The sequence below is a fragment of the Gigantopelta aegis genome, chromosome 7 (genome assembly GCF_016097555.1).
Source record: "Gigantopelta aegis isolate Gae_Host chromosome 7, Gae_host_genome, whole genome shotgun sequence".
Lineage (NCBI taxonomy): Eukaryota > Metazoa > Mollusca > Gastropoda > Neomphalida > Peltospiridae > Gigantopelta > Gigantopelta aegis.
In genome coordinates this window covers 20,903,537-20,919,402 of record NC_054705.1, presented here as the reverse complement: position 1 = coordinate 20,919,402, position 15,866 = coordinate 20,903,537, and the positions used below count along the sequence as shown (strand labels likewise).

The following is a 15,866-nucleotide window of genomic DNA, read 5'->3' as shown; positions in this document are numbered from 1 at the left end:
CGGGGTTTTTTTTCACAGGGAGGTAATTATATACATATAATGAAACTCTACTTCTCTTTAAATAATCATTATATACAGTGGCGTATCTACGGAAATAGCGCCTATGGCAAGCACTGAAATTGCACCCTGCCCAAACATCTGACACCCATCTATTAGATCATCTGACTTTAATAGATACTGCTCCCTGGTGCCCCCTTCAAGTGGCGCCCAGGGCACATACCATACCTGCCATACCCTAGGTACGCCACTGATCATTATACAATGTATTTTTGTTTTTTCATTTATATGAAGAGTTAATTTTTAAAAGCTGACACAGACTGAAAAGCTGGGTGACCACTTACGTCTAATTGATTTTATTGCTGGTTTATGTTCTGCAAGAAAACTTTTAATGCAATAAGTATAAGTGAAATTGTAGTTACGACCAACTCATTTTATAATTTACTCTGGCGATCTACACAGACTGAGTCAATCAGTGAAACAGATAGGAAAGCTAGCTAATCACCTATACAGGATTAGCTCTGGGTGAACAGAAAATATTGCCAACATTTGTTAACAATATATCCCACAAGTCTCACTTCTGCAGTCGGGACAATTCGGCCTGTTACATTCTCGGAAACCGAAATTAGTCAACGTTTTCCGAATGGAAAAAGGCGGAGTTACTTCCCTTATTTTAACAAAAGTAGATCAAAAAAAAATTATGCTTACAAAAATGAAAAAAAAATTCTCCTGCGTAGCGTAGCAGGAGGTTTGATTAAATACCGGGAGATTCCCCTCTAAATCCGGGAGGATTGACAGGTCTGCCAAATTATCTATTAAACTTCAAAATTGGCAAACACCTGGGGTTTTTTCTAACAAAACATCAATTATTACATAAAATTATTTCACCACATTAAAATAAAATTTGCCAATTGTTGTTAAACTTTGCAATTGGTTAAGTCGACAAATGCCAGAGCTAACCCTGCTAGTTCCACTCGAGTCTATTGTTGGTTTGTTTACTGGACATATTCGGGTTTGTCTAATTACCTGCAGCATGCAATACATCAATTATTAACTTGAAGCAGCAGCATAATTCACAGAAGCAAAGCTAACACATTTGTGGTTTGCCTTTCTAGAAACTAAGCCTATTAAGTACTTTCAAAAGTTTAAAGGGACATTCCTGAGTTTGCTGCAATTAAATTCTAATTATTATGTTGTCACGGGACCCACACAGTCAAACATCTGGAATGTTTTACCACATTCCGGTCTTGGAATGAATACGGTGCTTTTATGACCGTATGACGAGGAATTAACAAAAATACTAAGCTGACAGCAATCTATACAAACAATAATAACATCCACTACAGAAATAAACAGACAACACAAGTTAAAGGCATAACCATCACTATTTAACAGGAGTAGGTCAACTCGCCCAAAACCAACGCGCCCCCAAGTTGGTCAATTCGCCCCACACTGTTTAGTCAACTCATATCGTTACCATTTTGAAAATTAATATACCAACATTTTAAGGTAATGTATACTACTCAAAAGAATTTAAGGGTCAGACGATATTTTCGACATTATTTTCTGAATGTCAATTATATTAGCTAGACCATAATGTCATGCATGGTATTGTTCCATTTTGACGAAAGTAGGTCTAAGCAACCCATAAATGAATTAAAATCCACTGTCATTGACACTGTCGACTAGTTCTAATGGCGAAAACATGCTTACATTTGCATGTAAATTAGGGCGAAAGCGAAAGGTCTGTTAAGTGCCCATAACTTGCTTTTTCACAAAGTGCTTCATTTGCATGCTTTGCACGTGTATTCCATGTTCCCAATGCTGAATTTCCGTATAATTGGAACTTGCGTTCGTGTACGGTGCACACTCCAAATTCGACAATGGTACGACTTAAACTGACTGTCGAAGATCGAGGAAGGGCTATTGCTTGGCTTCAGGATGGCAATACGCAAAGAAATGTTGCTCTGAGACTTGTTGTCAGTCAGAGTCGTTGGCCGACTGTAGCAACGGTACCAAGCAACGAATTCTGTTCGAAATCGTCCACGTTCGGGAAGACCCCGAAGCACTACAAATAGAGAGGACCGCTACATCACCAATATGGTTCTACATCAACGCACAACCACTGCACGCCGATTACGTGACAATCTGCGGACTGCGACTGGAACTCGAGTGTCTGATCAAACCATACGCAATCATCTGAGAGCCAATAATCTACGCTGCCGTCGCCAGGCTGTTCGACCACCACTCCTACCACGTCACAGAACGGCCAGACGTCACTGGTGCACGCTTCATCTGCGGTGGCAACGTGTTCAGTGGGGTCGAGTGATGTTCACTGATGAGTCCAGGTTTAGTCTCCAGTTCAACGACGGTCTGGTTCTTGTCTACAGACGTCCTGAGGAGCGCTTCGCCGACGTTAACGTTAGACAACGTCACCGGTTCGGTGGTGGCAGCGTCATGGTGTGGGGCGGCATCTCTATGTGGTGGATGGCAATCTGAATGGAATCCGCTATGAGATTATCCGGCCGTTGGTTCTCCCAGGCCTTCAGCAGATTGGCGGCGGGGCAGTTCTGCAGGATGACAATGCCAGACCCCACCGCGCCAGGGTGGTAACGGACTTTCTCAGACAACAAGGTATCGCCAGGATGGATTGACCAGCATATTCGCCTGACTTGGCCCCAATAGAGAATGCCTGGGACGAATTAGGCAGGAGAGTTCAGGATAACCATGCCCCTCCGGCCAACCTTCATGATCTGGGTCAACTTCTTATGGCAGAGTGGCAGGCCATTCCCCAAGAGTTCTTCAGACGTCTGATCAACAGCATGAGGCAACGATGTGTCGAGTGTATTCGCGCCAGGGGTGGATTCACACACTATTAAATGAATGTTCTAATGTGTAAAATCCATGTTTGACAACCTTCAACTTTGACAGCATGTCATGTGACTTTCTTGTATACAGTGACGTTTATTTGTGGTTTTTTGTAAATATGGAACAATAAATAAAAAATTTGGTGTAGTTTACATCATCAATCTAATACACTCTGAAACTTATTTGGTTATAAATTTTTGACCCTTAAATTCTTTTGAGTAGTATACATTAAATAGTGTTGAATATGCACACCAGTCGGGAGTCCAAAAGCCTTGCCTGATCATTCCTTTAAGGACATAAGGGACAAACACACAAACATCGATAAATTAGGCTTGACAGTTCGTTGTAATAGATTATTATTTATTCGATATTAAGATCTCCCCAATATAAAACCATTTAATAAGTGGTGGTAATAGCGGAGTTTCACTGCAGTAACATTAGTAAATAAAATGGAACCAAAGTTGTAGACTTATTTATGGACAGTAAAGTTTGGGGCGTGCTGTCCAAACACTCGGGCGACTTGGCTTTGGGGCGAGTTGACCAGCATTCCTATTTAATACTCATACGTGCACAGGCAATGATAGCTGTTGTTGACATCGTTGACAGTGACGATTGGATGTTTGATATAGTACACTCGGTATATTCCATAAGAAACAAAAACCTTCCAACACAATGTAACTTCGGAAAACCTCAGGCTCGTAAACAAAATCTGTTTGCGAAACATACCCTAGCTGAATGTGACAAGTTGTTCCGATTGTTAGATGTAACTAAATGGAAAGTAAAGATGGACATGACCGAAGTGTTCCAACTGGACCTACGAATACATTTACGTGGCCAAGGTTTTCTGAATACATAATCAAAACCGGCTGAGGCATTCTGAATGGTTTTAGACTGTTCGATATAATGGGGAAGTGGTCACTATTATGTCCTATATGGGTTTGGTTGTGCAGATATTAACAGGAAACCAGCTGAAAAAGAAAAAATAACTTACCGATCTCTTACAAACATTAGTTATTTGCATTTTGATACATAATACAAATATGTGGAAATTTTCGGTGATATGGTTTCGACTTACCCGATGCTATTTTGACTCGCCCGATGCTATTTTGACTCAACATGGGCGATTGGGCGACCGTAAAGTGCACTCCCTGTCACTAGAGCACATTGATTAATTATCATCGGTTATTGGATGTCAAATATTTGGTAATTATGACTCGTAGTCATCTGAGGAAATACACTACATTACATGCATGTTATGCAAATTGAATTCTACACAAACCGCTAATCGGTCATGTTTTGAACAATTTCACTTTTATAAATTTTAAAATTATAAACAGATTAACATTGCAACATAGTTTTATTTGCAAACAACCTCTGGTACACAATTAATTTAATTAATTAATAATTATTATTTATTACCTGTAATAACAAATGGAATACTAATTAATAGATGTGTTACTGAACATTTGTTTTCCTTCCTGGTTCATTTAATATTTTTTTTTTTTTTTTTTAGTAGTATTTTTTTAAAACAAAACTGGCCCCTTGTCTGGGAATAAGCCCAACCCTTGCTAAGCTCACAATGAGCTATCTTGGCCCCCTGGGCTTATTTCCGGTCAAATACAGTATATGCAATGTATATCTGTAATGAAAATCATGCGTGCATATAATTTTGCATGACTTGAGGTTGGGTCGCGAACTACATTAATTTTGCATGACTTGAGGTTGGGTCGCGAACTACATTAATTTTGCATGACTTGAGGTTGGGTCGCGAACTACATTAAGTTTGCATGACTTGAGGTTGGGTCGCGAACTACATTAATTTTGCATGACTTGAGGTTGGGTCGCGAACTACATTAATTTTGCATGACTTGAGGTTGGGTCGCGAACTACATTAATTTTGCATGACTTGAGGTTGGGTCGCGAACTACATTAATTTTGCATTACTTGAGGTCGGGTCGCGAACTACATTAATTTTTTATTTATGCACACACATTTTCTTTTCACGGTTTACAGTTTTTAATTTTTTGCATAAACTTACATCATCAGCTGGAAAAACTGTCATTAAAATGTAAGTTCAATGCAAGTTTGAGATAATTAAATAAAATTAAAATAACTGAACATAGATAGTTTAGGTCAAAACAATGTGAACATTCAACTGTCAAGATTATTATTACCAATATGTAAGTGTTAAAAAAAAAATTCCCTGCAGTAGACAACAACTGATAAAATCTATTTATACTCAACAACTAAAGTTTAGCAAATATCTTTTATAATGTCTAAATTTGCCATGGTTGAATAAACTTAAAGAAAACCAGGTCCTCCTCTTGTGTTAAGGCAAAGATTGATGAGTTTATGTTGTTTGTAAATGGTAAACATTTCAGATGTGAATAGTAATGAATAAAAATAGGTTGGTTAATTTATAAATGTTATGCCATTTCTTTTAACATTAGCTAAACTTTCGTTGTTGAGTATAGTACCAAGTAGCATGCATAATTCACGAAGACTACGTAAAATGTGTACATACACATGTATATGAACAATAATTATCAATGGACAACAATTAAAACAACATCAAATACATATAACTTATCAAACTTACTTGTCCTGTTTTCCGATGATTTTGTAAAGCCAAAAAATTAAATACATAACAGTTTAAACATTACATTAATTTTGATCATGAATTCTTAATATCCTGAATAATCCTACTGTGCTTTCAGAAATGTCAATGTATGTCGGTGGTTTCAATGTATATTGGTGTTTTACTGACCAGTGACAATTTAGTACACAGGCGTAGGCTGGGGGTTTCGGGGGTTCGGACGGACACCCCCACCCCCCACTGAAGCAAATGGTCCGCTGTCAGAACTAAAACATACCGGTTTATACATGGAGTGTCTGGCGGTGCAAAAACAAAATAAAAAAAGGGTCCACTTGGTTCATATTCGAACCCCCCCCCCCCCCCTCCCACCCACCCCTGGTCCACATCACACTACGCCCCTGTAGTAGAACCAATAAAACAAGAAACCTGGATCTTAAAACCACCATGTATATCGACAAACTAAAAATACAGTCACTGTGAAAGTCTGAAGGTTTATTCCTACATGTCCTTTTATTTCTAATAAATACTGGACAACAACAAAAAATGTAAATATTAATTTAGTTTGAATCCCTTTAGTTTTTGTGCAGCACTTAGCGGAGTCGCTCAGAAAGGGATATTATTACGTATACCTCTGTTGACCGCTCTAGTGTCGATTTAATGATATGTACCAAAGTATAGTTTTGTATGTGTTAGTAATTTGAAAAAACAAACAAAAAACAAAAAACAAAAACCATGACACTGCGAAAATTAAAAACCGCGAACTGCCTGCATTTTTGATATCGCGAAAATTTACTGCCGTGAATAATACCCGTTTTACAGTAGTACAAATATCAGAACAATCAGAAACCCGTTTAATATATAATATTTCAATGCAGAAAAATATATTTGATATGTAATAACAATCATTAAAAAGTCTCCGAGTCGATAACATCTTAAAAATTGCAGCAATCTCAGAAATGCCCCTTTAATCTGTTTCACAAAAACAAAATTAATATCCCTATTTCTTTTGTTGTTCAGAACATTTTTAAAAAAGAAATTCATGTAGTGAACCTCCTCTAAACCAGACACCCTCATGACCAACTAAAAAGTCTGGTTTTAAGAGATTCTCTTCTGTACAGATATTTAAAAAGAAATTCATGTAGCTGATTTCAGTCGGAATAACAATTATAAATATCACAATCTAACAACAAGAGCTGGGTAAACAAACCATTGTAGAATATCACGTAAGTAGCTTACTTAGGGATATTTTTATACAGTATTTGGATATGAATAAAATATAACGGTAGAATATCTGTTTCCGATTTCAAAACCATTCATGAAACTGTCTTCGTAATATCATTAGAAAACATACACTGCTGTCTTTTTAAAGCTACATATCTTGTATTTCTGATGGTTTAACCCTAGCTGTGATTGCAGAACTGACTGTATACAAATATTTCACCTTCACCTTGCAGCTGCTGTACAAAAAATTATTTAAGGCAAGAAACTAAACAAAAGTTTTAAAAACAACAAAAAAACAATTGCCATTGCTTAGTAGAAAGATTCTTTGACTCAACCAAGCAAATTCGTAAACAATTTAGCCAACTAAAACTATTTTAAAGGTTACATTGTAGTTAACCTAGTGGTCGGGATGGGGGGAGGGGGGGGGGGGGTAAATACATGATAAATACATTGCAGTTACTTCAGAATTTTCAGCCACAATTTGTTTTTGTTTTTTTTAACTTAAAGTAAAATAATAGGCTTACCTTATGATTGAAAAATATATTGGAAGTAAAATTCTCTTAACAGCCAAAGTAGTAAATGATCCATTATGAAGTGTATGATGGGTGTTATTTCCAATGTATACTCAGTCAAATTAAAAACTTCACGATCTAAAATTTTAATAAATATTGTAAACACAATGACTACACTCCATTTGAAGCCCATCACAGCCCACGTGACCCGATCCATAGCACGTGCTCAGCACCATTGAGGCAAGTGGTTTTGCACGTGCCATTGATCGGTCACCTGACTATAATAGCACATATGTTTTCATCGTTACTTGCTCACACATTAGTCTGACAGAACAAAAAATCACATTAAAACGATATTTGTTTCGACCGGTTTCGATGCCATGTCTCACAAATGTGCAGCGTGAATGTTCCATTGGCATGTTGCACACATGAATGTCAGCAGCTGCAGACACGAGTACAACAAACATACCCCGCAGCTGATCGCCCCCGACCTGGTAGACCATGTGTGACATCATAGGCCGATGACTGTCATATTGTGTTACGTCACCTCCACAACACCATTTCATGACATCTACAGCAACCAGTAATGAACTTTTCAGACGTCGGGTGTCCGCACAAACGATCCAAAATCGGCTACGAAAAACTCACCTCCATGCCCATATGTTGGACCAATTTTGACCCAATTTCATTGACGTCAACATCAACTGTGGGCACAACACCACTTATGATGGACTCAGAGGGAATGTAATAGAGTCGTGTTTAGCAATGAATCAAGATTCACACTACGATTTGCCGATGGCAGGCAGAGGGTTTGGAGTGGACGTGGTGAACGTCATGCTTAGTTTTGTGTCACTGAAGTTGACAGATTCGGAGCGGAAGTGTAATGGTTTGGGGTGCTTTCTGTGGAAATGGACATTTTCGATTTTCTGTCATCCGTGGCAACCTCAACACTGCTGTATACCATGATCAGGTGCTGGTCCAGGAACTTGTGCCCTTCATGGAATCTCATGGTCCAGGCCTGATCTTTCAGCATGACAACGCCAGACCCCACACGGCCATCTTGACAAGGGATTACCTGAGGAACGCGGGCATCAACGTCATGGGGTGGCCTTCAAGGTTGCCTGACCTGAATCCCATAGAGCACGTCTGGGATGTGCTGGGATGACGCCTGCGCCCTCTCAGGAACCCTCCACAGACTTTGCAGGAACTTGATGCCTCATTAGTAGAATAATGGCGCCATATCCCTAATGCGGTCTTTACACACAGCAGGCAGTCAATGAGGCAGCGTTGCCTTGCAGCTGTGGGTAAACATGGAGGACATACGCACTACGGAACCTGTGATTTCATCAGACGACCTAGCTGGTGAATTACCATTTTGACTGACTGTGGTTTTGACGAATGCTGTGGGTGCATCAAACAGATTTATGACCCAACATTTATTCCTATTCTTTCTTTGAATGTCATACAATAAAAAAAATACCTTATTTAACATGTTCTTCTGTCATATTTGCTAATTAGCCAAGATGAAACGGTTGTTAAGTTTTTAATTTGACTCGGTATATTACAACTTGATTAATAAGATGCAATATTAGCCCATGTAATGATTAGAGATGGGTTTTTTATACTAAACGTATAGTTTATTTTGTTTATCCATGTGCAAGAAATAGTCCTTATAGTTATACTTACATCCATGTACAATAAGAAGACTGAAATAAAATCAAGTGTACATTGTCACCTGACCAAGAACTTTTGAACAAAAGGGGGCAAAATTCTAACTTCAATTAGTCCTATCTGCCCTGGATGGGATCTCTGTCACAAGATTATGTGGCCTTACAGGGAAGTAACTCTAGTGTTATATTCAGTTTTATTTATGCATAAAACTTGTACATTAACTATACTTACCTTTTGTTTAACGACACCACTAGAGCACATTGAGTTTTTAATCATCGGCTATTAATCGGATGTCAAACATTTGGTAATTCTGTTATATACTACAGTCTTAGAGAAGAAACCCGCTACATTTTTCCATTAGCAGCAAGGGATCTTTATATGCACCATCCCACAGACAGGAAAGCACATACCACGGCCTTTGATATACCAGTCGTGGTGCACTGGCTGGAACGAGAAATAGCCCAATGGCCCCACTGACGGGGATCAATCCCAAACCAACTGCGCATCAATTTAACCAATAAATCAAACGGATTAGGCGAGCAATGCTGGATGACTTTTGACCTCGCCATTTAAGGGAAGCCATTACCCTTGCTCACCTATCATTGTCTTCAGATTTATACAGTATTAAATGAGCTATCATTTCGTATCACGTTTATGTTCCGATTAAAAGGATGTAAACACGATACGAAATGATAGCAAGTTTAATATGCTATTTATTGATTTCAACTTATTTCACTAAACTTGTTGAGTTGATCGAATGAAAACATATTTTATATATATATATATATATATATATACACACACACACACACACACACACACACACACACACATACATACATACAAAAAAGGATTGAGCGCAAGTTATCCAACTTACGAGGCCCTCTCTTAATTACAAACATTAAATTGTGCAATAATGGCAACTGATGAAATTTTCAACAAATAAATAAAGTAAAGTAAACATTTGTGAAAAACGATTGTATAAACCTAAAGAACAGAAAAGGAAAAGAAAAGAAATAGAAGTAATCGATGGTTTAACATTATTCATTATTAACATTTTATCTTCTCGGACAGCCAAACTGGTTAGTAATAATAACATAATAGTAAAAAGTAACAATAAACAAATGATTCCGTACCACGAGATAACGTTTTCTTAGTGCCGTGTCTGTTTAATGTATTTGTGAACATGCTCAAATATTTGCTTACGGGTATCATCATTAAACGTGTCTTCACCGTTTAATATCAATTGAAGATTAATTGGTTCAAAACTGTTTGGATATGTTAAAAGAATTGGTCTTTGCTGGTTACAAAATTGACATTCAAAAAAATAATGATGAATTCTTTCAGAGTAATGTCCACAATTACACGAGGGATCCATAGCAAGGAAACTTGTTTGATGAACGCTCCAGCAAGGAAATAGTTGGTCAATCGTTTGACATTGTATAACGTCAAAGTGTTACGTCCCACTTGACGTTCTAGTGGAACGTAACACTTTGTTATGTACCGAGATATTTTTAACCATGTGGGTAATAATAAATTTACCTCCCCTTAGTATGTGAATTTATATTGTATGAATATAGTAATATTTCCCCTTCATAGTCCATTCCTTGACATGGTGTCGGGGCCTGTATGTCTCAATGACCCAGAGAGCTATGTCAGCAGGAGCTTTGGCTTCTGTTAGGGACACCCAAGCTGGACTGGTCAATGGCTAGAGGCTAGATTGATATGGACTAAGGGTGAGGTAACCCTAACAGAAACCTCGAGTGCTGAAGTCAGAGGTATTGGGCTGCACAGCACACTATTTTAATAGACCACAATACCATGCATCAACAGCTATTATGTCTACATTTCTAGTAATATCTTAAATGGCTTCCCATGATCTAAGTTAGGGAGCAATTAGTAACTCCCCTCAATTTGTTTCCACATCAAGACCTGGGATTCAATAAATCGGAACATCCCTAGTACGGAATTTAAGTTAACCTAGCACTTACACAAGTTATATAACACAATGTATGAACCAAAATTAAGAAAACTTACTATTGGTGTCATTGGAAAAGTAAAACTACATGTAGGCCTATATGTCATCTTTTAATTTTCAGATAAAACAATAATTATAAATTAGAAGCTATGAAATGCTGTACATTGCAATTATCAGCTCAGTAATATCTTTTTTGAAATGAGAATTGGAAGCAAACCATTAAATAATTTAAGCATTAAAAAATGTATTAAAAAACATGCAAGCAAATTTGGCAAAAAATTTAAAATGTTGGAATAAAAAGGTTTAAAAAGCAGTGAACAAAATTGAATTTTTCCTACTCACTGGATTATTGAGAGCGTTTTTAATCAGTTGTCGAGTCTGTGCAATTTCCATAGCAAGAGAACTCGTCCCTGCCTGGCCCTATAAAACACAAGTTTACGTGTTACCATGGTAACATAGGAAGTCTTTTTGTTTTGACTCGACATGTGTCTTACAGAGATAAAAAAGAAAAGAATATTTATTTAAGAGTAAACCGTGGCACATTTTACACTAGGGTTTGAACACCAGGGCACAGATTTTCGAAGCCATCTTAGTGCAATGATATTGTAAAACAGTCATAGGATATGGCATGCCTAATCGTGACATCATAGCTTACAGAGGTTTTACGACATCGTAGCACTAAGATGGCTCTGTGGAACGTGGGACCTAGGGACCTAATTCATTAAACGTTCACAACTTTGCGATCTCGCAGTGCAATGCTAAAGAGACTTGCATAGAGGATGCTTTGTTGTCTAGCAGAGCCTAAGAGACCTTTGTGAATTAGGCCCCTGGTTAAGAGTTTGAGAGAGGAAACCTGCTTCCGCCATAAAGGCCATGCTCTCCTATCAAACAGCAGTATGGGAATTTTTACATGTACTTTTTCAACAGAGGTGGAAGAAATGTTTTATTGAAAGAAAAAAAATCACACAGTTGAATTACGGTTATATGATTTCAAGAGAGGGGTTCCAACCCTAAGTAGACATCCAATGCAGCCCTCGAAATGCCGTCGCAAATCTGTGAGTGGTGAAAGGTCTGTAGGCATTTCTCTCTTAACTCTGTCCAATTAGAGATCCCAGAAAAAAGCATAAATTTATTATCATGTGTGGCTCAGTTTCCTCAATTAATATAAATTGGTTTATTCCAGTATAGAAGCTTACAAAAGTAAAGTTGAGATGTTATGTTTTAGCATATTATTACAGCAGTGGAACATATATGAATAATTTTGACAGCATTAATCTTTTCTTTAAAATAGCCGCCGTAGTGCCGTTGCAAAATTGATTTGCGACAGCACTTAACTGCCGTAGCAAACTTGTCCGAATTTCAAGGGCTGCCAATGGGCTGCTAATTTCGATTAGCAGCAAGGGATCTTTTACATGCAGCATCCCACAGACAGGATATAGTACATATCAAGACCTTTTTTACATCAGTTGTCGAGTACCGACAGGAACGAGAAATGGCCAAATGGGCTCACCAAATGGGATCAATCATAAACTGACTGTGCATGAGGCAAGTGTTGGATCAAATCCCAACCCCTTTTACAGAGGACACCTTATAACCTTTGATGTACCAGTTATTAAGGGCGGATTCAAAATTTTATGGAAGGAAGGAAATGTTTTATTTAACGACGCACTCAAAACATTTTATTTACGGTTATATGGCGTCGGACATATGGTTTAGGACCACACAGATATTGAGTGGGGAAACCCGCTGTCGCCACTCCATGGGCTACTCTTTTCAATTAGCAGCAAGGGTTCTTTTATATGCACCATCCCAGACAAGACAGCACATACCACGGCTTTTGATATATCTGTCGTGGAACAAGAAATAGCCCGACGGAGATCAATCCCAACAAAATTTTACGGAGGTTACCTCAAAATACATTTCACATTCGTGCATTAAATTTAGGAAACCATTGACCTAACCATGCAGGTTAATACAAAAACTAAATGGGTTACCTGGACTTGGGTTTTACTCAACTCATTAATCAAATTATACTTAAAGTGGCCTAAATTTATACTAACTAAATATACTATAAACGTATTAGACAGGGTTTAGGCTAAAGCCCGTAACATATTAACAATTTGGTGAATTTGCTTAAAAACTGTCGCCAAATTCAAGTTTTGTTTAGCCCAACACTAAACAGCACAAATTGTGGTAGCCTACATCTATAAATTTTAGACGATTTTCAAATTATCTTTTTGGCAAATTAGAAATGACATATATTTACCAAATTCAACTTTAATTTGCATTTGGCAATTTGTCAAGCTAGCTACAGCTTAAAACCTGATTAGGTGATTTTTGGAGAATAAAAAGTGGCCTCTTAACACAGATGGCTGCATAATACAGGTGGCCGCCACAAGAGATTTCACCATGTATGAATTGACCAACAGACCTGAACGTGAGCATTCCCAGCTACGATTTTCTGGTACTGTGCTTCAGCATCTTCGAATTTCAGCTGACTCAGCCAGAAGGAGTCTTGTAACAGTGGGCAGGCCATTCTGAAATAAAGGTTTAACGTTTGTTTTGTTTAACGACACCATTAGAGCACACTGATTAATTAATCATCCGATAATAGATGTCAAACATTTGAGGAAACCAGCTACATTTTTTCATTAGACAGGAAGGCACATACCACAACCTTTTACCAGTTGTGGTGCACTGGTTGGAATGAGAAAAAACACTATCAGTTGAATGCATCTGAGGTGATTCCAGGGTTCGCAATGTCGGTAGACAAATTAGCTTCTAAAAAAAAAATGGCTAATAAAATTTGCTAAGCCATTTTCTATCTTCTAATGTGAATAAATGGAAGGAAGGAAGGAAATGTTTTATTTAATGACGTACTCAACACATTTCATTTACGGTTATATGGTGTCAGACATATATTTAAGGCCCACACAGATATTGAGAGAGGAAACCCACTGTCGCCACTTTATGGGCTACTCTTTTCGATTAGCAGCAAGGGATCTTTTATAATATGCACCATCCCACAGACAGGATAGTACATACCACGGCCTGTTACACCAGCTGTAGAGCACTGGCTGGAATGAGAAATAGCCGAATGGGTTCATCAGAAGTTTGTTAGACATTTGTTTTGTTTAACGACACCACTAGAGCACATTAGTTAATTAATCATCGGCTATTGGATGTCAAACATTTGATAATTATGACTCGTAGTCATCAGAGGAAACCCGCTACATGTTTCCTAATGCAGAAAGGGATATTTTATATGCACTTTCCCACAAGCAGGAAAGCACATACCATGGCCTTTGTCCAGTTGTCAGGGCTTCTAGATTATGGTAGCCCCACTCCCATGGCTAGTGATATTCAATGTTGGGCTAGTAAACAACTACCATTGCCATGCCCGACGGCTAGTGAAAAAAAGTTGTCTAATGTTGCATTTAAGTATATTTTATAAATATGAATATCCTGCCCCCACCCCCATCTCTCAATCTTAGTGTTTTTAAGTTCTATCGCCCTCTTTAGGTGACATTATTACTATTAGTAAAATTGTATTAACTTAAAGTAAAGTAAGGCTAGTGAATTTTTAATTGTGGCTAGTAAATATTCAAAATCACTGATCCCATGGCTAGTGGATTTTATAAAAATTCTAGAAGCCCTGCAGTTGTGGTGCACTGGTTGGAACGAGAAAAAATAGCTGAATGGATTCACTGAGGTGGTTCAATCCGACGACACAAGCACCTCAAGCGAGCACTCAAATGACCGAGCTAAATCCCGCTCCACATAGTCATCAGAGGAAACACGCTAAATTTTTCCATTAGACAGGAAAGCACATACCACGGCTTTTGACCAGTTGTGTTGCACTGGTTGGAACGAGAGACAAAACAATTAGCTGAATGCATCTGAGGTGGTTCGATCCTGCGACACAAGCAACTCAGGTGAGCGCTCAAATGACTGAGTTAAATCCCACCCCCTCTATTAAAGTTAGTAATCAGTAACACACTTGAATGTATACGATCATATGTAACACGTGTAAAGAGATTACAGACAGACTCTTCCATATTTTTCCTTATAGTTGTTGTTGGTTTGTTTAGTACTTAATAGTGGGTAAAAAAAATATATATATATTAATTTGTGTAACAATACCACTAGAGCACATTGATTTATTAATCATTAGCCACTGAATGTCCAATTTTTTTTTAATTCTGACAAGTAGTCTTAGAGAGAGAACCTACTACATGTTTCCCATTAGTGCACCATCCCTCAGACAGAATGGTACATATATCACAGCCTTTGATATACCAGTCGTGGTGAAATGGCTGGAAGAAGGAATAGCCTAATGGGCCTACCAATGCGTTATGGGGATCGATCCCAGACCAACTGCACATCAGTCGAGTGCCTTAAAACTGGGCTCCAGTCCACTCCAAATTAACAACTCTTATCATTACTGTATTGTTAATTTTATCTTTAAATGATTATAAAACTATTCGAGCACGAACGACCAAGGAATTTGTATCACAGTTGGTAGGAAAACGTGTCTAATGGATCCTAAATTCCTTTTTCTTTCTGGGGGTGGCCAGACCTTCACATCAACTTAAAAACTCAATTCTGTAACATGTGTCATACCCAAAAATTTCTTTTTGTTCCGGGAACAATTAATTCACACCTTCCAATTTATTTATTTTGTATTTATTTACTTTTTTCTCCTTTTTTTGTATGTATATCTGTATATTTGGGTGCTGAGTGGGGGAGAGTGGGTATGGAAGTCATCATGTTCAGTAAAGCCTAAACTGGCTAAAGGTTCTACTTTTGGTTTGGTGGCTATTTCATATTTTACTGAATAAATTTACAATTTCAGCACCATTATGTTCATTTTGCAAGAATAAAAATTTCGTTTGTGTCTCTATAACTCTCATTTTGTGCTTAATGTAACAGAGTTGGTACTGTTAAAAACCAAAGACAACGAAATACCTCGATAGATATTCAGCAACAATTCCGTGTTGCCCAGAAAATGTCAAAAAGGAAG

At 37.9% G+C, this 15,866-nt stretch overlaps 1 protein-coding gene across 1 annotated transcript in view; it reads right to left on the bottom strand.

Annotated features, from left to right (window-relative positions):
- Nucleotides 1-15,866, bottom strand: part of LOC121377296 (elongation factor 1-delta-like) — a 29,040-nt gene extending 13,174 nt beyond the window's left edge. The window contains exons 1-3 of the mRNA XM_041505231.1: nucleotides 15,812-15,866; nucleotides 13,275-13,380; nucleotides 11,186-11,263 (exon numbers count right to left, since the gene is read on the bottom strand). Coding sequence (XP_041361165.1) covers nucleotides 11,186-11,263; nucleotides 13,275-13,379 — 183 coding nt within the window. The 5' untranslated portion in view covers nucleotide 13,380; nucleotides 15,812-15,866. The remainder of the gene's footprint in view (nucleotides 1-11,185; nucleotides 11,264-13,274; nucleotides 13,381-15,811) is intronic.